The 24,979-nt window shown below is 64.2% G+C and overlaps 1 protein-coding gene and 1 long non-coding RNA gene across 2 annotated transcripts in view; one reads left to right on the top strand and one right to left on the bottom strand.

Annotated features, from left to right (window-relative positions):
- Positions 1-58: 58 nt before the first annotated feature.
- On the bottom strand, positions 59-17,225 carry LOC311619610. Its single transcript, XR_014794546.1, has 3 exons — positions 16,711-17,225; positions 6,977-7,177; positions 59-2,712 (listed from the first exon to the last, which is right to left on the bottom strand). It is a non-coding gene; the product is annotated as an uncharacterized lncRNA (long non-coding RNA).
- The window catches only part of PARVB (parvin beta), a 303,345-nt gene continuing 291,924 nt past the window's right edge, over positions 13,559-24,979 (top strand). Inside the window, 1 exon segment of the mRNA XM_084878186.1 lies at positions 13,559-13,764. Within this exon segment, the coding sequence (XP_084734312.1) occupies positions 13,662-13,764 (103 nt within the window). The 5' untranslated portion in view covers positions 13,559-13,661.

Here is a 24,979-nt window from a genome sequence, read left to right as displayed (position 1 = left end):
GGGCAGGGGACAGCCAGGCTGTGAAGTCCCGCCAGGCCGTCCCCAGTTCCTTTCCTCCCAGACGCGAGGTCTGTGGTGGGTCCCCTGTGTCAGCGCCAGCAGGCCCGGGGAAGCTGGCGCTCCTGCCGCCTGCCTGAGTCACGGAACGGGAGTGGCGGGGAAGGAAAACGTGTGTAACGGGGACACGGGAGTGGAGAGGGACCCGTGGCCCCTGGAGAGCAGGTGCGGCATTAGTTAGACGGTTAGTGTGGCTGGTCAGTGTCCCGGTTCCTGCAGCCGCCCGGCAGATCACCGCAAACCGGTGCTTAGAGCGCACACAGCGGGCGCCGGGCCGTCTGCGGCCGGAAGTCCAGGGTGGGTCTCCCGGCGGCTGGTTCCTTCTGGGGGAGACTCTCCTGGCCTCGTCCAGTTCCCAGAGGCCCGCCTGCCTGGGCTGATGGCCCATCCTGTTTCCAAAGCCGGTCCCCACAGGCTCTGCCCCGCCCTCTGATGGTTCCTGGTGACAGCCGGGTCCCCCCACCATTCCCCCCCCACATCATGCAGGCCCCTCCTTAGTCTGAGGCCCTCTGATGGGCCCCTCGGTTCTACCTGCAGCCCGCACCCTCGCCGTGCTGTGACATCTTCGCACAGTCCCGCCGTGGCAGCGTGGACACTTTCGTGGCTGGTGGGGAGAGGCGGGTACTATTCTGCCTGACCACCTGTATCTCAAAGGATGTATTCGGATACATTTACTGGCCACATGCCGGGAACTTTGTTTTGTTTAAGTTAAACTTCCTTTGGATTCTTAGGAAAAAACGCTGCCACGTGAAGGCCAGGACAGGTCCCTGCCGGTTTCCCTCCCTCTCCCAGCCGGCTGCGGCCTTCACAACGTCCTCCCGGACCTTTGTGCAACCTTTGTCCACGTCTTTGCCATGTGAGCGTAGGGCTCAGGGCAGCCTGAGGGCAGCTCGGGGCTCAGGGCAGGTCGTTGGGGTCAAGCTCTCAGGCCTCCAGGGCTGGCTCAGCCTCTGCCTGCTGGAGCTGCGGGGACTTGGAGAGAATCTGTAGGGAGAAAAGCTTACCTTTCTTTCATTGTGTTCCTTGTAACTGGGAACGTGGGAAACCAGACTCCTTCTCCCCGCCCCCCAATGGTTTCACTGGTTTTACATTCCTGCCCCTGGGAGGGAGAAACCCCTGCTCTAACCTGGCGTGGTCGCACTGTAAGTTAGAGCAGCACGGCCGAGATCTAGTGTCAGACAGACCCGTGCGGTTCGCCGGCCTCTTCCCCAGGGCTTCTTCCAAAGGAGCCGCCGTGAAAGGCTGCGTGTTCCATCGAGCGAGGCCGGGCCGCCGGGTCTGCTGGCTCCCCCGGCCACCAGGGCGGCGGTGTCCTGCGGAGGAGGGCGTGTGGCTGCAGGTGGAGTGGGAGAACCCTGTGTGCTCCGGCAGGGGAGTGGCAGACAAGCTCCACGCAGGCTCTCTGGGAAAGGCAGGAGCGCGAGCACTGCCGCGGGGGCCTCGCTGCCTGGGCCCCAGATGTGACAGACGTGAGGCAGGTCCCCCAAAGTGCCGCCTGCCTCAGCGAGTCTGCACTGGGTTTTACTCCTTTTCTCTCCATACTGAGCACGCGGCCTGGAGCAGGTGGGCGTTTGCATAATAAATCTTTTGTTCCACTCGGCAACGGAGGGCCCTGAGCCAGCGTCTGTCTCCCCGGAGGACCCCAGGGGGCGCCCACTGCCCCTGCGGGTGCCGCCTTCCACGTGCAGCGGGAGCTCACGTAGGCGAGCCTGATCCGCCCGGTGCTCCTGGGAGGGCAGCCACCTGACAGCGTGTCCGTCCCGTGGACGCGTGGTCTCTCCCTGCACCGCGTGGCCTTGCGCGTGGCTTCGTGGGCAGTGTGCTCGTCGGCGATGCCTCCGCCGGTGTGCCGGCTGCGTCTGCAGTCCCGGAGCGGAGGGAGGACGGTCAGAGCCCCGAGGCGGACGGCCGCCGACGCCTCCACTCCCTGCAGCTGCCCCGGTGGAGGGTCTTTTATTGTATTTTATTTTTTTCAGATGGAGGGTTTTTTATTTGCTTTTTTAGAGACCCGATGGGCTGTCTCCAGGACAGTGCCTGTGCTCACGCCCATGTGCTTCAAGTGGCGCCAGCAGGAGAGAGAAGGGGATCCTCAGCAGGAACCAGAGAATCAAGTTTAAAGTAAACAATGTTTAAAATCAGGAGTTTAAGTCAAAATTCAAGTTTCTAGCTTCCCTTAAACAGCTGATGTGCAGACCGAGTCTTCATTGCTGCCCACCACCAGGGGCTGGGGGCCGGGGAGGTGTTCCTCAGCCGAGGTTGGGCCATCTCGGGGGACTTGGTCTCCGTCCTGCCCGGGGCCGATCAGAAGCGGCACGTTTTGGGGGTAACTCGGCAGGCGGAGGGACAGGGCAGGGTGGGCCTGAGGCAGGTGCAGTCTTGGCAGACCCCCTCATCGGAGCTCCGGCGCCTGGGCTGGCTCTCCAGGGGCCTCGGAGTCCCAGCTGGCACAGGGGGTCCGTGGGTCCTTGTCTGGCGGTCAGACTAGGCTTTTCTCGGAAGGGACTCCCAGGCTGAGACCTGAGGGTAAGGAGGAGGAGCCAGCGGTGAGCAGTGCAGGGAACAGCATTCTGGGAAGAGGGAACAGCAGGTGCAAAGGCCGCTGGGGAGGAGCTGGAGGCAGGGCTGTCCGGGAGATGGTCAGCAGGAGGCAGGTGTCTGAAAGGAGAGTGCAGGGAGTGTTGGTTGTGGAGGCGGTACTCCTACAGGCCGGAGACCAGGAGCCGCTGGTGGAATTCATTCCGAGTCCAAAGGCCTGAGAACCAGGGAGCCGGCCTAAGTCCGCACTGGGGGCAGGGAGCCGGGGGAGGTAACCCAGCTCAAGCAGTGAGGCAGGGAAACGTGGGGTCCCTCCGTCCTCTGCCCTTGGCTTTCGCTAGGCCCTCGGTGGGCTGCCCCATCCCTGCCCCTGCCCCTGCGGAGGCGGCTTGTCTCCTGTTGGCCGGCTTCCCTGGAACCCCTCCTCACACAGCCCTGGGATCCCCCTCTGAGATCTGATCCTGCCTTTCATTCCGTCAGAGGACGTCAGCCAGCCCCACCTCCTCTGGCTCCAGGAACGGAGACAATCAGGGGCTGCGCCAGAGCCCAGGAACGGACAGGGTCTGGTGCCTGGCTGACCGGCCCCAGCCGGGAGGAAGGGGCAGGGGCAGGGCGGCCGCAGGTGGCCTGGGGAGCAGTGAGTGCACACCTGCCCCCCCCCCCCCGCCGCCCCCCTCCACCCCAGGGTGCCCTCCGTTCCCCCTGATGGAGCTTCCCGCCCTCCTCCGACAGGACAGAGCAGGCAGAGGGGAAACGGAAATACATTTTAAGGAAAACGGACAAAGGATTCGGAGTGTATTGACTGATTGGATAAGGGTCTTGCTGATTTATAACTGACTTCCTGGTGCGCCTGAAAATCATTATTTTGCAATAAAGGCGGAAAAAATACAACAGTTCTTTACAAATCAATGATGGTGTTACTTTTAAAAGCACACTCCACCTCCCAGCTGTAGGTTCACAGAGGAATGCAGACAGCAGAGCGGAGCTCGGAGCCGCCCCAGCGCCCGCGGCCCTGGCTCACTCCGGCGCCTGGCTGTTCGTTAGCATGAATGAGACGAGTGGACGCGCGTGACTGAGTCTCCTGAGCTCAGGTCCCTCAGGGTCCCCGTGCCCCTTGCTGCCCAGGAGGGCCCCGCGGACACCGAGGTCATGTCCCAGCCCCTCCGGCTGTGCGGCTTCTCAGACGTCCCTGTGTCGGTGACCTTGGCCGTGCGAGGAGGACAGGCAGGGGTACGGTGGGAGGCCCCTCTGTGGAAACAGGAGGTCTGTGGAGTGAGTCGGGATTGAGGACACAGGTGGGGTGCCCTCAGGGACGTCCCGCCCACAGGACGGACGGTGGGTGCCTGGGAGCTGGCAGAGGCTCCGTGTGGCCGGGGGCCATGGAAACTGGCTCTGACAGGCAGACCCGGTGACGTGGCTGCAGTGGCCCCGGCTCCCGCCCAGCTGCCCTCCTCATGTGTGGGACCCGGTGGAAGGTAACAGAACAGGCGGGCCGTGAGCTGCCAGCGAGGCTGAGGGGGCTGGGACATTTGGGGAACCCTTGTCCCCAGACCTGACAGCTCCCACCGGGCTGCTGGGGAGAGGGTTTTGGGGGGTCTGATGGACTCCAGGGAGCCAGGGGCCTGGGGGGCTCAGGGGAGCTTGGGTAAGGTGACCAGACACCCTGCTTTTGGTGGGACAGTCACGATTTTTAACCATTTGTCCCGTGTCCTGCAGCGTTTTAAAAAAGTCCCGATTTTTTAAATGCTGCGGGACAAATTGTTAAAAATCGGACGTCCGCCGGGACCGGTTTGGCTCAGTGGATAGAGCGTCGGCTTGGGGACTGAAGGGTCCCGGGTTCGATTCCGGTCAAGGGCATGTACCTTGGTTGCGGGCATATCCCCAGTACAGGGTGTGCAAGAGGCAGCTGATCGATGACTCTCTTTCATCGATCTTTCTAACTTCCTCTCTGTACAAAATCAATAAAATATATTTAAAAAAAAAATCGGGACGTCTGGTCACCTTAAGCTCGGGGGCTCTGCTGGGAGCCGCGGTGAGCGATCTTGCAGGTTCCCCACTGCCTCGCGGGGCCGAGGAAAATGTGTTTCTGAAATGAACACGGTCCGAGCAGACACAGGCAGAGGCTTCTGGGTAAGAACGTCCAGGCCCTGCGTGGGGGCCGGTGGGAGACTGAGGCAGGCCCCTGCGGGCTGCTGTGGGCGGGCCTCTGCCGCACGCCGCCCTCACTCTGTGCACCTGCGAGCAAGACCACGCCTCGAACACCGTTCCGCTTCTTCAAGGAAAATGACTGTTCTTTTTAAAATAAATCCTTATTGCTGAAATATGACATAGGTGCCGTCCCTCCCCCAGTCCCCCAGCCTTCGTACACCGTCTGTGTCTGAGGGCTATGCACACAGAGGCTCAGTGGGAGCCAGACCCCGGGGACACAGCGGGGCCCACAGCCTCGGCCCACAGGCTCCGGGTCCTGCTGGAGAGGGAGCCGGTCCGAGAGCCACTCGCCCCCCCCAGCCTGGCCCAGCCCAAGGAGGGGGCCAGTGTCTTCCCGGCGAGCCTCACCTCCCACCCAGGAAGTGGCTCTGCGGGAGGTCCCAGGGCTGAGGGCCTGCCTCAGGCTCCTCTCCCAGGCCCGCGGCCTCCTGGGCTCACCGGGGAGGCCCAGCACGCCCCGGGAGAGAACAGGGCACCTCGCTGGTTCCCAGCGTTAAGATGCTCAGCGCCCTCGGCTTCCTCTCCGCCAACAGAGGAAGAAGCAGCCCAGCCCTGAGAGCCACTCGGCCCCCGTGGAAACAGAAGCCCAGGGCGAGGAGGGTGTGGAGGCCGCGGAGGCGGGGCCAGGTGGTGACCGTGGAGGGATCACGCTGAGGGCTGTGGGAGCTCCTGGCTGCTGGGCCATGAGGATTAAGGCAGAAAACCCCGGTGTCGCCGGTCCCGGAGGAGGTCTGCAGGTGGAGAGGGGATGAGACGCAGGGGGTGGGGAGGCTGGAGGGGGCGCCCCTGGGCCTGTCCCGGCCACACCCCGTGGAAGCAGGAGGCGGCCGGCCCGGAGGAAGTGGGGAATGACTGTTCTCTGTTAAATCCCGCCATGGTGGCCAAGAATTTGTTCTTTAAAAAGCAGGAAGTCGCCAGGAAGCGTGCTGCTTTGTTGATTGTATCTGTCTTTGGGACACAGAGTTCTCTTTATTTGGGGGCAGGGAGGCCACACTGCTACTCCGTCTGGGGAACCGTCTTATCGGCACACAAGTGGTCCTTACACTCGCCACGCCCTGGGCCGCAGGGAGGGCCCCCACCCGAACCCCCACCCGAACCCCCACCCCCCACCCCCCCACAGGCTCCTTCCCAGGGAGCTCGGTGCACAGCGGGCGGCGGTGGGGTCCCAGCCCTTCCTCCGCGCCCCCTCCTTTCTGACCGGCTTCCTGCATGTGTTCTGGAGCCCCGGCTCCGGGCGCTCACAGGCTCAGGGCGGGGGCTCCGGGCGCTCACAGGCTCAGGGAGGGCAGTGACTGCCCCGGCCAGGCCCTGCCCTCGCCTCGCGCTCAGTGCTCATGCGCTGGGCCGCACCAGCCTCCTCGGAGCCGTGGGAACGTGGGGTCCTTCCCGCACAGACGGTCCCTGATGCCCGCCACGTGGCCTTTCTCGTGGCCTCGCGTGGCCGTGGCCAGAGGAGCGACTCCGAGCTTCCTGAAAAGCCTCTCTTTCCCTCTGTGTGAGCCAATCTGGCAAACCACCGGAAGGTGGTGGTTGACCTTTTTAACCTTTTACACACACAGAAGCCACCTCAGCCCAGGCCCTGATCGGACCGGCGGGGTTTGTGCTGTGGGCGTGGCCTGCTGAGCCCGAGGCTGGTCCCAGAGCCGGGATGTGGCTGTGGGTCATCCACACCAGCTCAGGGTTTAAACCACGCTCCTGCCAGCACACCCTAGTGTGTGCCTGTGTGTACACGTGTGTGTGTGTGTGTGTGTGTGTGTGTGTGTACACGTGTGGGTGGGGGGGTGGGGTCTCCTGTCCCCAAAGTGCAAGGGGCACCTCACTGCTGTGGAGGCGGGAAGCCCGAATCCAGCTCGAAGGCGCTCAGCCTCTCTCTTACCTCCGGTCGCTGTGGCCTCGCGTGCCGCGCTCCAGGCGGCCCCCGTCCTCCCTGGGCCCCCCCAGGCGCGTGGATGAGGACGGAGTTTGGGACGGGAGCCCGGGGCACTGCCCTGGGCAGGGGTTCCCGGATTCTCTGTCCGTCGGCGGACGGAGGTGGTGCAGCAAGGTGGAGGGGGAAGGGTCCCGCAGAACAGACCCCCACGTGGGGAGGGGAAAGGGGCCCCAAAATTTCCTACACCTGCTCCCCAAAACTTTACTCCCCAAATTCCATTTCAACGAGGCCCGTCTGGTGACTCACCTTAGCCAGTTCCAGCTGCGAAGATCCCGTTTCCAAACAAGGTCATGGCCCCGGGGACGGTCAGGGCTGCAACAGGGTTTTCTGGGCGGAAGCCACTCAGGCCGCAGCAGGTGGTCACCGTGGAACGTGGCAGGAAGGACAGCCAGGCACGCGGGGCTGGCCGGGCGGGCGGCGGGGCGAGTGGCCGCAGGGACGGGGCAGCTGGGATGGGGGGGGGGGGCAGAGAACAGAAGGCTCTTTCAGGAAAGGCATGGGGGGGAGGGGAGGGCCGGGCCGGAGAGACCCTGTCCTTGTGAGCCTCCTGGGGACAATGGCGCTTTCACTGGAGAAGCTGGATGGACAGGGAGCCCTCCCGTGGCCCCTGTCCCCCCTGCTCAGCCTGAGGCGCCTCTGCCTGCAGCGGCTGTGCGCGCCCTCCGAGCTCCCAGCGAGATGGCCCAGCGCACGGTTTTCTTTTTGTTTATTTATTCATTTTTAAATATATTTTATTTATTCCAGAGAGGAAGGGAGGGGGACAGAGAGATAGAAACATCAATGATGAGAGAGAATTGTGGACTGGCTGCCTCCTGCACGCCCTCCATTGGGGATGGAGCTTGCAACCCCAGGCCTGTGCCCTGACCGGGAATCAAACCCTGGCCTCCTGGTTCATGGTCGGCCGGGCACTGTTACCTTCAAACATCGGTCTGTTTTCAGCGGGGCCGTCATTGTGGCCACTGTTAGGGTTTTTGGGCGAAAAGGAGCAGTAAGTGACATGCAGTTTCCACACAGCCTGCTCCCCAGGCTGGGCCCTGGAATGGTTCTGCATGGCCCATGAGCTGGGAATGAGTTTATGTTTTACATGTTTTGAAAAAGTCAACAATATTCCACGGTGTGAGAGTGGCAGGAGGCGCAGCTGCCTGAGGGCACAGGAAAGCTTACGGGGCCGCCACGCTGGCCTGCTCCGGGGCCGCTTTCCCGCTGCAGCCCCAGAGCGAGGAGCGGGGACAGGCAGGATGGCCCACACTAAAAACCCTCCCCGCCTGGGTCCTTCCAGGTTTCCAGATTATATTGACTTCAGCGAGGAAGGGGGAGGGAGAGATAGAAACGTTAACGAGGAGAGAATCATTGATTGGCCGCCTCCTGCCGCCCCTACTGGGGACTGAGCCCATAGCCCCTGACTGGGGATCGAGCTGTGACCTCCCGTGTCACAGGGTGACGCTCAGCCACGGAGCCTCGCTGGCTGGGCAGTCTGGCTCCTTTCGGACCCCTGGCCCCAGCAATGTTCTTAGGGCGTGCTGCAGTGGCCAAGTCTCCTGCCTGCTGTGGGCATTTTCCCTGTTTTCCGCGTCCCACATGGAAAACGACAGGTTCCTGAGGGGAGGAGCTGGGGATGAAGAAATTAGAGAAAAGAAAGAAGAGACTTGGAGGCAGAAATACAATAGATTCAAGCTGGGCGCTAGGTGGGCGCCACCTCTCTGGTGGAGAGACAGTCACACTCACCACAGACAACACAGCACATTCATGGCTTCCAAAGGGGTTTAAGGTCAAAAGGAGCTTCGGGTGTGCCCAGGTCCTATTTGTCAAGACCTGGGTAAGCTCCTCATTTTTCGGTACAAGATTTGGCATATCAAGATCTGGGTAAGTCAAGGTCCTATTTGTTCCTCATTCCAAGCACATGGATAAAGATAAGAAATCGGTACTGATAACAGGATTCTGCCAGTGCCTTCGGGCTCAGCTGATAAGAATTAAAAGAATGTCGCCAAGACCGGTTTGGCCCAGTGGATAGAGCATCGCTGCAGACTGAAAGGTCCCGGGTTCGATTCCGGTCAAGGGCACATGCCTTGGTTGCGGGCATATCCCCAGTGGGGGGTGTGCAAGAGGCAGCTGATCGATGACTCTTTCTCATCAATGTTTCTAACTATCTCTCTCCCTTACTCTCTGTACAAAATCAATAAAATATATTTTTAAAAAAAGAATTAAAAGAATGTCGATGTGCCTTTTTAGGCGGCTCTAGCAGCAGCCTGGACGAGCTCACACCCCCACCCCCCCAGCCCTTCATCGTGTGCCCTCCCCCCCAAGCACAGCTCTCATTCCCTTACTGCTCCCAGCCCAGCGGGAGGAGGAGAGCAAAGCCGTCCATTACTGCAGGCAGGTGATACGCTCTGGCAAATGTAGGGGGGAAGAAATTCAGACTAAAGTGTGAATGTCTGATAGGCCTGCCTTGGGTCTTTCACCCTGATATTTCCCCAGGAATGTGCCCTCAGAACGTGTAACCTTTGCGGGGCCTTCACCAGGTCTCCACAGAAGACTAGCCTCAGTCACCGTGCCAGCTCCTCCGTCGTTTCTCATCTATAGACTGTGCGGGGACAGAGCACGCCTGCGGTTTCATTTGCTCGCGATGCGAAGACAGAACTCCGAGGAGCTGCTAGCAAACGCAAATCCAGCTTCCCTCGGCTCGGAGTGTGCTGATGTTTCCAAGCTCAGCGAGTGAGCGGCAGCTGAGCGCGGCCGCCCGGGGTGCAGGCTGGGCCGCGTGGGGAAGTGCCCGCCGTTTTAGGATTCCAGGCAGGTGGCCACCTTCTCATGTCCCCGCGCTCAGCGGGAGCCACAGCTCTCTCCCGCCAGAGCAGTCACTTAGCAAGCTGGTGACATAACCGCTTGAAGGGCTGGTGACTCCCGATGGCCTGGTGTGCAGTGAGGCCGGGGAAGGGCCGGGGGCTGGGTCTCCCCCAGCCAGGCAGCCAGGCGGCCTGGTCCCTGTCCCTCCGCCCGCCGCGCCCTCAGCCCGCTGTGCCCTCCGCCTGCTGCACCCTCCACCCGCTGTGCCCTCCGCAGGCTGTGGGAGGTTTGCAACAAGCAGCAAAGGAGGTGCTTCCCAGTGGGTCACCCCTGGAACGGGCTCCCTCTCCTCTCCCAGAGTGCTCACCCTCTGCCAGGTTTTCCCAGGAACCCTTCTTTCTGGGCACGGGAGCGGGAGCGGGAGCGGGAGCGGGAGGTGAGGGGAGCCTGGGGGCAGCAGGCGGCTCTCGCCTCTCTCTGAGCGCCCGCCCAGCCGCCAGCGATTAACAGACAAATTGGTGAGGAATGAAACCCGAAGCTGGAGAGACCTCCTGCTGCCCAGGGGGAGGGTGTGTGTGTGTGTGTGTGTGTGTGATTTACTCTGCCCCTAAGGCTTCGGGGAGGTCACTACACCCACCAGTGCCCCCGGGCATCTCCAGAGGCGCCTCGCCTCCAGGGCGGCCACTGTGACCTAGAGAAGGCACTGCCTGCCCAGAGCTTCGGAGATGTGATCCACTCCACTGGACTCATGTCCGGCCGCCCCGCTCACAGGGCCGTGCTGCACTGAGTTGCTCCGTGGGGACAGGGAGACAGAGACAGCAGAGAGAGAGCATGGGTCCGCGGCCTCCTTCGCGCCCCTCCATCCTGGGGACCGAGCCCCCCACCAGTCGAACCTGAGACGGGCCCACACTCTGCCAGCTGGGCCTCCGGGCCGGGCTAAGTCTCCTCCCCGCGGCTGCTTCTCCATCTGCCGCCGCTGGAGTGCTCGGACATCACACCTGTGCGCCCGGCGCCCCTCCCGGGAGACACCCGAGGGACCGAGAGCCCGCTGCGTGGATGCTCCTGTGCGGCCCCGACGCAGCTTAGAAGGAAACGGCCTCCGCTCCACCGCCGGCTTCTCTCCGCGGCCCTGCTGCACCCTGTTCCCATCAGCGCCCTCCCAGCATGCCGAGGGCGGAGGGCCGAGTGGACGGGGCTGAGATCACCTTTCTGCTTCCTGGTAAATTCTCTTTTATTAAAAGCTGACATTCCCGAACTCCCGGCAAACACATCCGTGTACCGATCTGTAAGGCAGCCTGAGAGTCCTCCCTGAGCCGACCCCCCAGAGAGGACGCCCCCCGGAGAGAGTGACCCCCGGAGAGAATGACCGCCCAGAGAGGAGCCCGGAAGGAAGGAAGCGAGGGGGTTTGGATCAGATGTGGCTCCTTCCTCCAGCGCTGACAAAACGCAGACCAACCACGCCAACAATCCATTGTTCCTGTCCTCTGCGCACACAGGAGACAGCCCACAGCCACCAGCTCAGCCACCACCTCCTACTGCACCACACAGGCCCCGCTCCGCCCGCAGGCCGAGCCCACAGGCCGGAGCCCAGCAGGGGAAGGATCTGCTCTCAGCCGGGGTGGGGAGCCACGTGAACTCGACTGCTGCTTCGTAGGTTTTTTTTTTTTTTTTTTAAATCTTTACTGTTTTTAAAAAAATACATTTTATTGATTTTTTTTTACACAGAGGGAGGGAGAGGGGGAGAGAGAGCCAGAAACATCGATGAGAGAGAAACATTGATCAGCTGCCTCCTGCACACCCCCTACTGGGGATGTGCCAGCAACCAAGGTACATGCCCTTGCCCTGAATGGAACCTGAGACCTTTCAGCCCGCAGGCCGACACTATCCACTGAACCACACCAGTCAGGGCAACTATGGAAAGTATTACATGTTCCCTTTTATCCCCACTGGCCCCTCCAGCCCGCCCCCACGTGTGGTTTCTTAGTAACAAGCACACGCCCGCGCTGATGTGTGGTTGTGCTTTTTATACGAATGACGTCTACGTATCCCAGGCCGGCTACCCCGGAGGCCGGCCACTTCCCCTTCCAGCGCCTCCTTTGCCGCGGGCGGTCCGGGGGGCAGGCGCCGCTGTCAGCGTGTGGCTCTCCGCGAGAGAAACTCTTCCACGGCCCGCCACATTTTAATTTTTTTTTAATTTAAAAAAAAGTTTTTGTCCTCACCCGAGGACGTTTTTCCCACTGCTTTTCAGAGAGGGTGGACGGAGGGAGGCAGGGAAGGAGGGAGGGAGAAACATCGATGTCAAATGGATGGGTGGCCTCTAGCACACACCCCAGCTGGGCTGGGGGTGACCTGCGGCCCAGGTACGCGCCCTGGACCGGAATCGAACCTGTGACCCTTCGCTGTGTGGGCTGATGCTCTAACCACTCAGCACACCAGCTGATGGCTGTCATGACATTTTACTTATTTACGTATTTATTTTTAAATTTTTAAAATTGATTTCAGAGAGGAAGGGAGAGGGAGAGATAGAAACATCAATGATGAGAGAATCATGGATTGGCTGCCTCCTGCACGCCCCCCACTGGGGACCAAGCTGGCAAACTAGGCATGTGCCCTTGGCCGGAACCGAACCTGGGTCCCTTCAGTCTGCAGGCTGACGCTGTAGCCAAGCCAGCTAGGGCGAGTCACGGCATCTTAAACAAGAGTGTAGGCGTCCCTGCAGGGCTCACGTGGCGGTTAGCAGGTGACAGGGGTACGTCCTGTGCGTCCGCTGGGAAGCCGGACCCCGGACGGAGACTCAGACACGGTTTCCCAGGCGCCTCCGCGGGCACCCACGCCACCTGGCTCCCTGCTCCTGGGCCCGGTGTTCCCCCCTCTTTCCCTGCTGCCCACCCGCCCCTGGTCACAGCTCCCCCCGGGGCCTGTGAGCGCCCAGACAGGGAGGCGGGTGTCTGTGGGCCACCCAAAACCACACAGCATCTGGTTCGTGCATTTCCGAGTGGACCCTGTCCTGTGGGCGGGGAGCTGAGGGTGGCGGGCAGCACCCCGGCACAGAGCGTGCTGCCTGGCCCGGACTCTGCCAGCACCCCTGGCTTCTCAAAAGCCGAATTCATTCCGTCTGGTCCTCCCCAGCTTGGTGAGCGACGCCCCAGATCGGGCCATGGTGGCCTCCGAGACCTCTGACCTCGCTGCCCCAGCCCCCAGCATCCCGCTGCTGCCCACGTGTGTGGCTGGTGTCCCTGTCCGTGCCCTGGCCCCACCTCGGGGCTGGCGGGCGGCTTGGGCTTGGCCGTTGGCACAGCTTCTGCTCTCCGTGGCCCGTGCTTCCGTCTGTCTCTGCAGCCGTGGGTGCCAGGCCGCGGGTCCAGGGGCTCAGGGTCCCCCACAGGGCGCTGACCTCATGCCCTCTGCCCCTCACCGTCCACCGAGGCATCTGCCGTTCCGGCCCCGCCACATCCCCACGCGAGGCCCACGGGTCCTCTTCTCCCTTCCCCTCCGCTGCGGAGACTTCTCTTCCTTCCCCGAAGGCAGGTGAGGGCTTCTGCACCCCAGTCCCGAGTCAGAGGCCCCCCTACAAGCCCCCTGGCCCCCGAGTCCCCCCTCCCGCACCCCCTCCTCCTCTCCCCTCCCCTTCCGGGCTCCTGACTGTGTGACTCTGGCATCCCCTGTCCCTGGGGCCTGGCTCCTGGGTTACAGGGCTGTCCTTGGGGTCCGCCCCCCCACCCCCCCAAGACCGGACAGTTCACAGGGGTCCCCCCAGCCCAGGCCTGGCTCCGGGGAAAAGCCCGGCAGCGAAACGACCGTTTGCGGGTTATGTGATGCACGTGGCCGCCCGCTCCCCATGGGCATCAGCAGAGCCCGGGGGCTCGGGCTCAGGCCCGCAGAACAAAGGGGTGGGCGGGGGTGTCCGGCTCAGGCCCAGGGGCAGCTCGTCCTACGCGTAGACAGTGGGGGGCGCGCGGCGTGGGACCGGCGGCGGCCTGCGGGCGGGAAGGGCGACCACGATCCGGTCCGGACAGACCTCTGGCGGCGGGCGGCGGGGCCGGGGCGGGGCGGGGGCCGGCGCCCGGGCCGCGCCCTCCGGCCACTCCCCGGGGCAGCGACCCGGCGGCTCAGAGCGCTGCGCCCGCGGGAGCCGGTGCCGCGGCCCATGTCCCTGCGCTCCTCGCCGCTGCGGACCGCCAGGATGAAGAAGGAGGAGACCTTCCTGGGCAAGCTGGGCGGCACGCTGCGGAGGAAGAAGGCCCGCGAGGGTGAGTGCCGCGGCCCCGCTGCGCCCGCGCCCGCGCCCCGACCGCCACCCCGTCCCGCCGGCGCCGCGGGTCCCCGCGCCCTGCGCCCCACGCATCGCCCCGGATCTCCGATCCCCGGATCCCCGCTCCCCTCCGGGGCCACGAGCCCCGGATCCCCGATTCCCGCCGGGGCCACGCGCCCCCGATCCCCGATCCCCGCCCGGGCCATGCGCCCCGCGCACCCTCCCCGGGCCCCGCCTCCAGGCCGGCGGCGCGCGGCTGTGACCTTTGGCGCCGCCATCACCCGCTCCTCCCCCTCCGGACCTTTAAGCCGCGGAGCTGAGCTCTCCGGGCGGCTCCCGCCCTCCCGCCCTCCCGCCCCGGACAGCGCCGCCCGGGCCGCTCCGCCGGGGCGGGGCTTGGGGCGAAGTCAGGGCGCCGGGCCGGGAGCGCGGGTCAAGGGCACCGCGGGCGGCGGCTCCTGTGGCCCCGGCTGGGCCCCGGCCCGGGCGGCCCTGGGCGGGGGGGGCCCTGGCGGCGGGGCCGTGGGGGGGGGGGGAGGCGGTCAGCGGAGGGACGGGGCGCAGAGCGGGCGGCCCGCGGGGAGGGCGCTGCCAGGAAGGGCCACCGAGATCCGTTCCCACCCGCAGAGGGGTCACCGGCGCCGGCGGACATCGCTCTGACCGCCCTCCCGCGGGGGTCACCGGCGCCGGCCTGCGCCCCGCGCTCGCGCTGCTGTCCCGGGGACTGGGGGGAGGGCGCTGTGAGAGGCAGGTGCCCAGGGGCGGCCTCCGGCGGTTGTGGGGAAGGAGTGACCTGGAGGCGGGTGTGCAGAGGCCGGTCTCCTTCCTGGGGAGTCTGCTGCACCCCGGCGTGGGCATAGCTCGGGGCGCATGTCCCCCGGACACACACCCAGACAGGGCACCCACTGAACCCCACTGTGGTCCTTAGGCTGGGGACACTGCCTCTGGGGATGCTGCACCCCATGCTCGTTTCCTCCAGGGGGCGCTCTAACCAGTGAGGGCATCAGGTCCCAGAGGCAGGGCCTGGTCAGGAGCCTCTCCCTGAAGGACCAGACAGAGGCGGGGATGAGGCCCGGGAAGGCATGTCTCCTAAAGGAGATGGCAAACTGCCCCTCATCCCCGCTGTCCTCCAAGTGCATCCCCCCCCCCCCCCCACCGGCTGTCCTTGTCGCCCTGGCTCTGGGGGAGCCCAGGCAGTGGTGTTAGCCAGACCCAGGGGCCCCTGATACCAGGTTCCTTCCCAGGAAGGACCCCGCCCCCCGCAGTCAGAGTGCCTGGGAGGCCTGGCACCCTGGGCCAGGAAAGGCAGTGCTCACAGACAGCAGGTCAGCGACACGTCCGGGCTGTTCCCGCGTCTCACAGGTGCCATTTCCGCCCTCGGAATGCCAGGAGCACGGGCCTGGGGCCATGGACGGGTCCCCAGTTCCAAGGGGGGTGCCTCTGGCCCAGCTTCCAGACGTGTGTGAGCCGGAATATTTGGGGCCAGTCTGCTTTCACATAAATGCACCAGGCACCCCAAGTTCACCTCATTCAGGGGGCATTTAAGTGCACCAGGTACCCCCATAGGCAAAGCACCTGCTGAGGAGCAGGAGACGTGGACACAGCCGAAGGAACAGACACTGTGGCTTTTGTGTGTGTCTGCTGGGTCCCTTGCCTCGGTTCTCAAATTTGGGGTGCCTGGCACCCTCAGGGGTTCCCCCATAGAAACCCAAGGCCTCCAACCATAACTGGCCCCGATGTGGGGATGGGGTGGGCTGGACGTGGAAGGGCGGGCGGCTTCCGGCTGGTCTCCGGGAAGCGGGGAAGGAGCAGAGCGGAGATGAGCTGTGAGGCTAGGGAACCGGGTTCTGATTCCAGCTGCCCGCCCGGTGGCTCACCCTCCATGCGGGTCTGGAGGCCGGTGAGCTGGAGCGGGGCCTGGCACGCTGGCCCTGCGGGATGGCGCTGATTTGCCACCGCAGGGCGGTCAGGAGAGGCACTTGGAGGTGTGCTCGGGGCTGCCAGTGTGCCGTGGGTTTCGCTTCCTGTTTGTTAAAGTTCAGGAGCGGGTGTGTGTGTGTGTGTGTGTGTGTGTGTGTGTGTGGCGGCCCACAGCACCACCCAGAATCAGAGGCCTGGGGCCGGTAGCGTCTGCCCGCTGGGAGGACAGCGTTTTGGGACTGACAGGGCACGTGGGGGTTTGTGGGGGAACCCCTGCCGCCTCCAGGGGTGTCACTGCAGGAGGGTTAGCTCCGCGCCGGCGCAGCCAGCAGGAAGTGTCTGTGGGTGAATTCTCGGCGTGACTCAGGCTCACGCCCTCGGAGGGACGACTGTGCCATGTCACATGGGGCCGCTCAGAAAGTGGAACTGGGACCGCCGGCACCGAGGACGGAGGCGGGTGCTCGGAAAGGAAGCCGGAGCCCCCTGGGGCCGGGGCGCTCAGGGGCAAGCTGCTCCGAGCGGGTCCGCTGTGCCGGGCTCCGAGCGAGGCGGGAAGAGAGGTGCCCACGCCAGGTCCCCCTGTCCCTCGTGAGGTGTCCTGTCCCCCCGGAGGGAGGCCCCACAGGTCCCTCTGGCCAGGAGGCGGGCGAAGGAATGCCCCAGGGATGCTCGGCTGCTGGGTGACACCTGTGAGGCCGGCTCCGGGCCCGTGACCCTAGAGGGGAGGGCTGGACAGAGTCCACTCCACGCATGTGCCACGCGAGGCCCCATGCCTGCCCAGCCACCCGGGACCAGCGCAGGACTGCAGAGCCGAGGCCACCAGAGCCGAGGCCACCAGAGCTGAGGCCACCAGAGCCGAGGCCACCAGAACCCAGGCCACCAGAGCCCAGGCCACCAGAGCCGAGGCCACCAGAACCCAGGCCACCAGAGCCCAGGCCACCAGAGCCCACACGGAGGCTCTCTTGGGGAAAAGCATGAAGGAAATGCGAGTCCCCGGCTGCCTGTGTGTGGTTATGTCACTGACCATATTTTCAGAGTGGAACTAGGGTCCCATTTCCTTTCCGTGTGGTGGGTGCCATCGTGTGTCTGCCTTGGTCTGGCCAGCCCTCTGGCCTCGGTTTCATCGTTGGACGTCAGGGGTTCCTGGTGTGCTTGGATACGTCTCCTTCATCGGACGCCGTATTTCCTCCGTGTCCGAGCCTGTCTCTGTCCCCCGCCCCGGGCGCCCGCTGAGCAGCTGGTCAGAAATAGTAACAGCCAAGCCAGACGCTGCCCGTGGCCTGCAGCCAGCTCTAAAGAACTCGCCAGGTGGCTGCGACCTTGAGCCCAGGTCGGCGTGTGCTGGGTCCTTCGTGGACTTATATTACTTCCAGGAGAGGAACCCCCGTCCTAAACCGCTACCTGCTCGTCCCAGGAGGGGCGGGGGAGGGTTCCCTTTGGAGCGCCCCGGGTGCGAGTGGTCAGCTGTGTGGCCGCCACGGGAGCCAGCCCGGTGGGGGGCAGCCCCTCATTTTATGGCTGAGGAAGCAGCCCTCCCTAGGACCGTCCCAGCTCCTGCTGCGGGGCAGACGCCCGGTGGGGGCAGAGCGCCGTTCGGGATGGTTTGCACAGAGAACTGGGGGCGGGGCGGGGAGGAGAGAGGGGGGACACAGTGAAGGGACCTCCATGTCCTGTTGAGTAGCAGGTCCCAACAGCCCCTCCACTTCCCTTTAAAAGGAAAGGCACAACGTCCTTCTCTCTGGCAGGACAGAGAGAGGCTGCCATGCTGTCCCCTCCGCCCGGCGGGTAGACCGGGCGTCCGCCCGTCTCTGGCAGGGAGCCGGCCGCCTGCAGGAGGGCCCTTCGGGAGGGAGCCGCGATCCTGGGGAAGGCCGTGGACTCCTGCCCTCTGAGAAGGGAAAGAGAGCGGCCGGTAAGATGTGGAGGAGCCGTGCACGTGGTGGATTCTAGAATGTTCTCTGGGAAGAGAAGCCAGGAGAAGTAGATCCTGGGAGAGGATCCGGGGAGTGTACCTACGGCGTCCCCGGAGATAAACTTGAGCCTGGCAGGTGTTGGGACATTTAAGTAGTTGCTAGTGAAGAGGCTGCCCTTCACAAGCAGGACCGAGGGCAGGCCTAGGACTGAAAAGACCAGAAGCTTTCATTTCAGTTTTAAGCGCTCGCACAGTGATTCCGCTAACGGCGGAGGAATGACAGCACGTGAACATGTGCAGCTGCAGATCACAGCACTGTGTTACTCACACTCGCTCCCGGGGCTGCGGTGAAGGCTGGAGGGACCCGGGGTGCGGTCCTCGGGGTCCAGAGCTGGGCTGGTCGGGTCCGGAGGCAGGGCCCGGCGCCCCTCACCTGGAGCTCGCTCTCCTCACAAAGGGGGGTACCGGCCGTCCTCTGTCGTCTGCAGGGAGCGGAGCGTGGAGGGGCGGCGCCTGCCGATGACAGAAGGACGTGCCTGTGTGGCGGCCTCGACAGGCCAGCATGTTGGCTGTCAGGACCCGTTTGTAAAGCCTGTTCTGTACGCACAGCCATTCAGGTGGCTGTCAGTGAATGATGTCAGTGCATGCGTGTTCATCCCAAGGGGGGCGAGGGGCTGCGTGTGGTTTCCAGGGGGAGAACATCACGCACACAGATGGTTACCGTGTTTCCCCGAAAATAAGACCTAGCGCATGGAAAGATAAGACATCCCCTGAAAATAAGACCTAGCGCAACTTTGGGAGAAAAAATTAATATAAGACACTGTCTTATTTTCGGGGAAACAGGGTATCTTAGCAAGTCCCTCCGAGTCAGTGACTGACGTTCAAACCCTTGTCTCTGGGGGCAGACCCGCTTCAGGGCAGTGGGGAATGTGTCCTTCATATCACACCTTACATTTCAGGAAAGTTAACTCGAACCTTTTAAAACCTTTTTAACATTGTTACCGTATTTTCCAGCGTATAAGACGACCCCCCTAGTTTTACAGTTAAAACATAGGTTTAGGCCTGTATTCGCTGTATAAGACTACCCCCCACTTCAAAGAAAAGACTTACTTTGCCGTCAAGATCTGCAGGTAATTTTTGTGCAATTTTGCTCTTTTGCCCCCGATTTTCGGTTGACTTTTTTTCGTTTCAAAAGTCGTCTTATACGCCGGAAAATACGGGTAGACATTTTAAAAACATTTTATTTTTATTTTTTTATTTTATTTTATTTGTTTATTTTTAAAAAATATATTTTATTGTTTTTGTACAGAGAGGAAGGGAGAGAGATAGAGAGCTAGAAACATCGATGAGAGTCATCGATCAGCTGCCTCTTGCACACCCCCCACTGGGGATATGCCCGCAACCAAGGTACATGCCCTTGACCGGAATCGAACCCGTGTCCCTTCAGTCCCCAAGCCGACGCTCTATCCATTGAGCCAAACCGGTTTCGGCTTATTTTTATTTTATTATTATGTTTTAAAATATATTTTATTGATTTTTTTTACAGAGAGGAAGAGAGAGGAATAGAGCTCTAGAAACATCAATGAGAGAGAATCATCGATCAGCTGCCTCTTGCACACCCCCCACTGGGGATGTGCCCGCAACCAAGGTACATGCCCTTGACAGGAATCGAACCCGGGACCTTTCAGTCCGCAGGCTGACGCTCTATCCACTGAGCCAAACTGGTTTTGGCTTTTAAAACATTTTAAAACATTTCTGTATGTTACTATAGAGTGTTTGGACCCCTTGGACCTGTGAGTTCTCTGCAGACCCTGCCACCCGAGAGGAAAACACCCAATGAGTCTCCTGGGACCGGCGCCCTCTGCCTGTGCCTCTGTGGGGCTCCGCGCGGCGGTGACTCCTCAGGGGCGGGGAGTGGGCAGGGAAGCCCGGCTGGTTTTCTCTCGGGCGGAGGAAGTGGCCTTCAGGAGGGAGGCGGCGGGCGTTGTCCTGTTTCCTCTGGCTGTTATTCCAGACGCTGTGTCTCCGTGGCGACGGGAAGCCGAGGCTGGGCCCCGAGGGACCGCTCCGTGCCCGCGCCTTCCTGTGCCCGGGGCGGGCGGGCGGGCGGGTGGTGGGCGGCCTCTCTCGGGACTCGCTGCCGCTCTGGGTTCTCCTGGCAGCTGGCTGGCCTGCCCGGTCCCCCAAGAGGCAGGTCGCCGTGGCAACCTCCTCAGGAGAGGAGCTGGCTTTGCGATGCGGCCTCGCTCGAGGATGGGAGGTATCGCACTCCTGCCGGCCGTCCGTCAGGATAATTCAGGGACGTTCACCGTCTAAGCGGGCGCGCGCCTGCCGAGTGGCCGGAAGGGCTGACGGACCCTCCCCGGGGGCTGTTGCCGGCCTCGCTGTTCTGTTTCCAAACCTGCGGCCCCGTCGCGTGCCAGCCGAGCCCGAGAAGCCTTCTCTCCGTGCCGAAGGCTTTGCGTCGATGCACAGATCACCGTTCAGCGCACGCACAACGGCAGAAAGACGCTCTGTGCCTGGGAGCGTGGTACGGACAGCGGCCCCCGTGGGTCTGCCGTCCCTGCTGCCTGCGTGGGGAGAGAACAGAGACCGGGACTCATGGGGCTGGAGGTGCTGGGGCTCCCCCATCCGCGGACCCTCCGTGCCGCCTGCAAACCAGACTGTCCGCCTGGCCCCGCACTGCCCGGCCGTGGGCGGCAGCTGGTCCTTTCCTCCGGTCCCGACGCCCAGTGTCCGGCCGCGGCCTGTTGGGCTGCGTGCGTCACCCTCTGAGGCCTGGAGCTTCGGGGTCTCCCTCGTGTGTGAGGCAGGGACTGCGGGGGGTACCAGCCAGTTTCCAGGCAGAGGGGAGCCGCAGGGTGTCCATGGCGGCCGCCGGCAGGGGCCAGGCCCGCCCACACGCTGCCCCGGGGTCTGTGCTTGTCTCCCCGGCCTCTGCTCCTGACGGGCCCACAGAGGTTCTGGGGGCGCTTGGGCGAGGGGAGGAGAGCACAGCAGCTTCCTCGTTGGAGCTGAACCCTGGAAGCAGCTCGGGTCCCGCCCGCGGAGGGTGGCGGAGGGGCGGGCAGTGCTCACAGACGGAACCTCACGGGGCAATGGGAAGAAGGGGGTGCTGAGGCACGAGGCGCCCGGCGGCTCGCCCAGCGGCTCTGCCCATTAGGCCGCGGCCCCGCCCGGTCCCCCCATGTGGAGCCGTGCAGACAGCACGCTGGTCCGGGGCGGCTGCCTCGGGGCTGGGCTTCCCGGGCAGGAGGGGTTTTCTGTTCTGAAAATGTCCTCTCTCCTGCTGGGGGTTTGAGAAAGGCGGGTACATGCATTTGTCGAAATTCATTGGCTGAGCACTAAATACGTGCATTTCACTGCATGCAAATTTTACCAAAAGAGAGAACTATCCTACATCATAAAACCCCAATGAGCAAATGGTAAAACGACCGGTCGCTGTGTCGTGCACTGACCACCAGGGGGCAGACGCTCAGGCAGGAGCTGGTGAGTGCGGCGCGGTGGTGCCGGCGGGCGGTGAGGAGCGGGAAGTCCTGGATGTGAGAGGGTACCGCCGGCTGAGGGGACCCCCCGCCCCCCGCCCCAGTGCCCCGGGCCTCCAGGCAGTATATACGGAGCTCGAGTCAGTATATCCCTGTCCGTCCGCAGTTTGTTTTGAAAGCATGAAAAGTAAGACGGCGCGGTGGCCCCCAGCAGTCCACGTCCCACGCCTGTGGGCAGGCCGCCCACACGGGAAGGACGTGGCAGGTGACTCAGTGCGGCCTCGGCTGGGAGAGGAGCCGGGGAGCCGGTGGACCGGTTCTCGGCGGAGGGAGCGCGTGCCGCCCGGAGGAGGCCGTGCTGGTGCCCAGGCCGAGGAGGGGGCTCGGACGCCGCGGGAGGAGAGACCTTCTCCCCGCCCCTCCCGGGCCTCAGCCGCTTCCAGCAGGGAGCCCCTGGGGACTCGGGGCCCCAGAACAGAACCACAGGAAACGCAGGTGTGTCCTCCTCAGCCACCGGGGTGCGTCGTCACGGCCGCCAGACGGGCCGCTGGGAGACGGACAGACGGACGGACGGAGGGAGGGAGGGTGCTTCATGAACAGCCCAGAGAAGTGTCGGCCGGACACCCAGCCGTGTGCTCAGGGCTCAGGGTCCAGTGGTCCCGTTCTATGCGTTTGGACGTTTTAATAAAAACTGTTGGGGGCAGTGTGAGGCCAGGCCGGTCCGAGCCGCCCCCGGAGTCAGCCGTGGTCCTCATGGTCACTGCGGCCCCTCCGCCGTCCCCCTCGGACAGACCGGAGGCCGGAGGGAAGGACCAGCCACAGGCTCCGCCGTGAGCGGGCGGGGCGCAGGCCAGGGCAGCTGAGGAGGCGGTGGGGGGGGGAGGGGGGGTGCCCGGGGCGAGCTGAGGGGGGGGGAGGGGGGGTGCCCGGGGCGAGCTGAGGGAGGGGAGGTGTGGGGTGCCCAGGGCGAGCTGAGGAGGGGGGGGAGGTGTGGGGTGCCCGGGGCGAGCTGAGGAGAAGGGGGAGGTGTGGGGTGCCCAGGGCGAGCTGAGGAGGGGGGGGAGGTGTGGGGTGCCCGGGGCGAGCTGAGGGGGGGGGAGGGGGGGGTGCCCGGGGCGAGCTGAGGGGGGGGAGGGGGGGGTGCCCGGGGCGAGCTGAGGAGGGGGGTGAGGTGTGGGGTGTCCGGGGCGAGCTGAGGGGGGGTGAGGTGTGGGGTGCCCGGGGCGAGCTGAGGAGAAGGGGGAGGTGTGGGGTGCCCGGGGCGAGCTGGGGGGGGGGGAGGTGTGGGGTGTCCGGGGCGAGCTGAGGGGGGGGGAGGTGTGGGGTGCCCAGGGCGAGCTGAGGGGGGGGGGGAGGTGTGGGGTGCCCGGGGCGAGCTGAGGGGGGGGGGGAGGTGTGGGGTGCCCGGGGCGAGCTGAGGAGGGGAGGGGGGGGTGCCCGGGGCGAGCTGAGGAGGGGGGGAGGTGCCGGGTGCCCAGGGAGGGGGGCACCTGTCCTCTCCGATCCCAGCGCTGCTGCTCCAGGAACGTCTATGCTTTGCGAGGGAAGTGTGTTTGGGCCGAGGCTCCTGACACCCTGTGGGCAGTGTGAGGGGTTTTACTGATGGACCTTCTGTGGGAGCCGCACACAGATTCCAGCCTAGTCGTGTGCAGGGGGCTTGGCGTGTGCTCCCCGTGAGCTTGGCGTGCACTCCCGGGGGCTTGATGTGCGTTCCCGGGGGCTTGGCGTGTGCTCCCGGGGACTTGGCATGTGCTCCCCGTGAGTTTGGCATGTGCTCCAAGGCACTTGGTGTGTATTCCCCAGGGGCTTGGTGTGTGCTCCCCATGGGCTTGGCGTGCGTTCCCGGGGGCTTGGTGTGCATTTCCGGGGGCTTGGCGTGTGCTCCTGGGGGCTTGGCATGTGCTCCCAAGGGGCTTGGTGTGCGTTCCGGGGGCTTGGCGTGTGCTCCCAAGGGGCTTGGCGTGTTCTCCCGGGGGCTTGGCGTGCGCTCCCGGGGGCTTGGCGTGTGCTCCCGGGGGCTTGGTGTGTGCTCCCGGGGGCTTGGTGTGCATTTCTGGGGGCTTGGCGTGTGCTCCCAGGGGCTTGGCGTGCATTCTGGGGGCTTGACGTGTTCTCCCGGGGGCTTGGCGTGTGCTCCCGGGGGCTTGGTGTGTTCTCCCGGGGGCTTGGCGTGTGCTCCCGGGGGCTTGGCATGTTCTCCCGGGGGCTTGGCGTGTGCTCCCGGGGGCTTGGCGTGTGCTCCCGGGGGCTTGGCGTGTGCTCCCGGGGGCGCTGCAGGGACGCCTCTGCACTTAGCGTCCGTTTCTCCCGGAGCCGCTCGGCTGCCTCCTGGCTGTGGGGTGCGCTCCGGGCAAACACCTCCTCCCGTGTGCTCCCCTCGGGCTCGATCGGAGCCGGAGGGAGTCTCCCCGGGACTCCTGTCTGCAGGTTGCGAGCCGGCAGCCGCCACAGGGAGACAGCCCGATGGCGTCAGCAGACACGGGGCTGCATGCCGCGCGGCCTGTCCTCGAACGAATGTCATTTGGCAAAAGGAACATGTTTGCTGTCACATGGATCAGCCTTAGACGCGGCAGGTGAAAGCAGACCTGTTTCCCTGTCCCTGAGCCCAGTGGGCAGGCCACCCCTCCCTGTGCCTCAGTCTCCCTGTCCCCGAGCCCGGTGCCCAGGCCACCCCCCCTCTGTCCCTGAGCCCGGTGCCCAGGCCACCCCTCCCTGTGCCTCAGTCTCCCTGTCCCTGAGCCCGGTGCCCAGGCCACCCCTCCCTGTGCCTCAGTCTCCCTGTCCCTGAGCCCGGTGGGCAGGCCACCCCTCCCTGTGCCTCAGTCTCCCTGTCCCTGAGCCTGCTGCCCAGGCCACCCCTCTCTGTGCCTCAGTCTCCCTGTCCCTGAGCCCGGTGGGCAGGCCACCCCTCCCTGTGCCTCAGTCTCCCTGTCCCTGAGCCTGCTGCCCAGGCCACCCCTCCCTGTGCCTCAGTCTCCCTGTCCCTGAGCCCAGTGGGCAGGCCACCCCTCTCTGGGCCTCGGTCTCCCTGTCCCTGAGCCCGATGGACAGGCCACCCCTCTCTGTGCCTCAGTCTCCCTGTCCCCGAACCCGGTGCCCAGGCCACCCCTCCCTGTGCCTCAGTCTCCCTGTCCCCGAGCCTGCTGCCCAGGCCACCCCCTCTCTGTCCCTGAGCCGATGGGCAGGCCACCCCTCTCTGGGCCTCAGTCTCCCTGTCTCTGAGCCCGGTGCCCAGGCCACCCCTCCCTGTGCCTCAGTCTCTCTGTCCCTGAGCCCGATGGGCAGGCCACCCCTCTCTGGGCCTCGGTCTCCGTCAGGCCGGGGGAGCGCCGGCCGGTGGGGGGACTGTCCACGCTGAGAGGCGGCGGTGAGGCTGGCGGATCCTCGGTGGCTGGCGCACGCTCCCCGCTTCTGCTCTGCTCTTTTCTTTAAACATTTTCTTTGGCTGCTCGTCTCCACTTGGCAAAAACGCTCAGCCCGTGAGCGTGTAGTTCCACTTGCTGGAAAATTAAATACATCGGAGAACACATTAAATTAGGGGATTTTCGGCCGTTAGCCGAGTAAATTATTTTTTGAGAAATGTACTGCGCTGTGCGGCGGCGGCACGCGCTGTGAATGCCCGCCGGCCGGGTGACTCTGAGCCGTGATGGCGGAGGATAACACGGTCTGCGATCTGTGCGCTGGCAGGAGACCAGAGCGAGGGGCGGGCGTGCAGGGTCTCGCCACGAGCGGGCCCCGGAGGCCGGCGTGGGGGCCGGGAGGCTGGCCCCGGAGGCCGGTGTGCAGGCCCGGGAGGTGTCCGCGGGCCGCGGGGCGGTGACCCGAGTGTGTCAGCGCCCGCAGACCAGTCTCGGGGGGACCGGGGGAGGCAGGATCCCAGCTGCGGTGGCCGTGCG

This window comes from Pipistrellus hanaki, assembly GCF_964339955.1.
Source record: "Pipistrellus hanaki genome assembly, chromosome: 3".
In the NCBI taxonomy this organism is placed as follows: domain Eukaryota; kingdom Metazoa; phylum Chordata; class Mammalia; order Chiroptera; family Vespertilionidae; genus Pipistrellus; species Pipistrellus hanaki.
The sequence above is the reverse complement of the archived record's forward strand: the minus strand, read 5'-3'. Positions and strand labels throughout refer to the sequence as shown.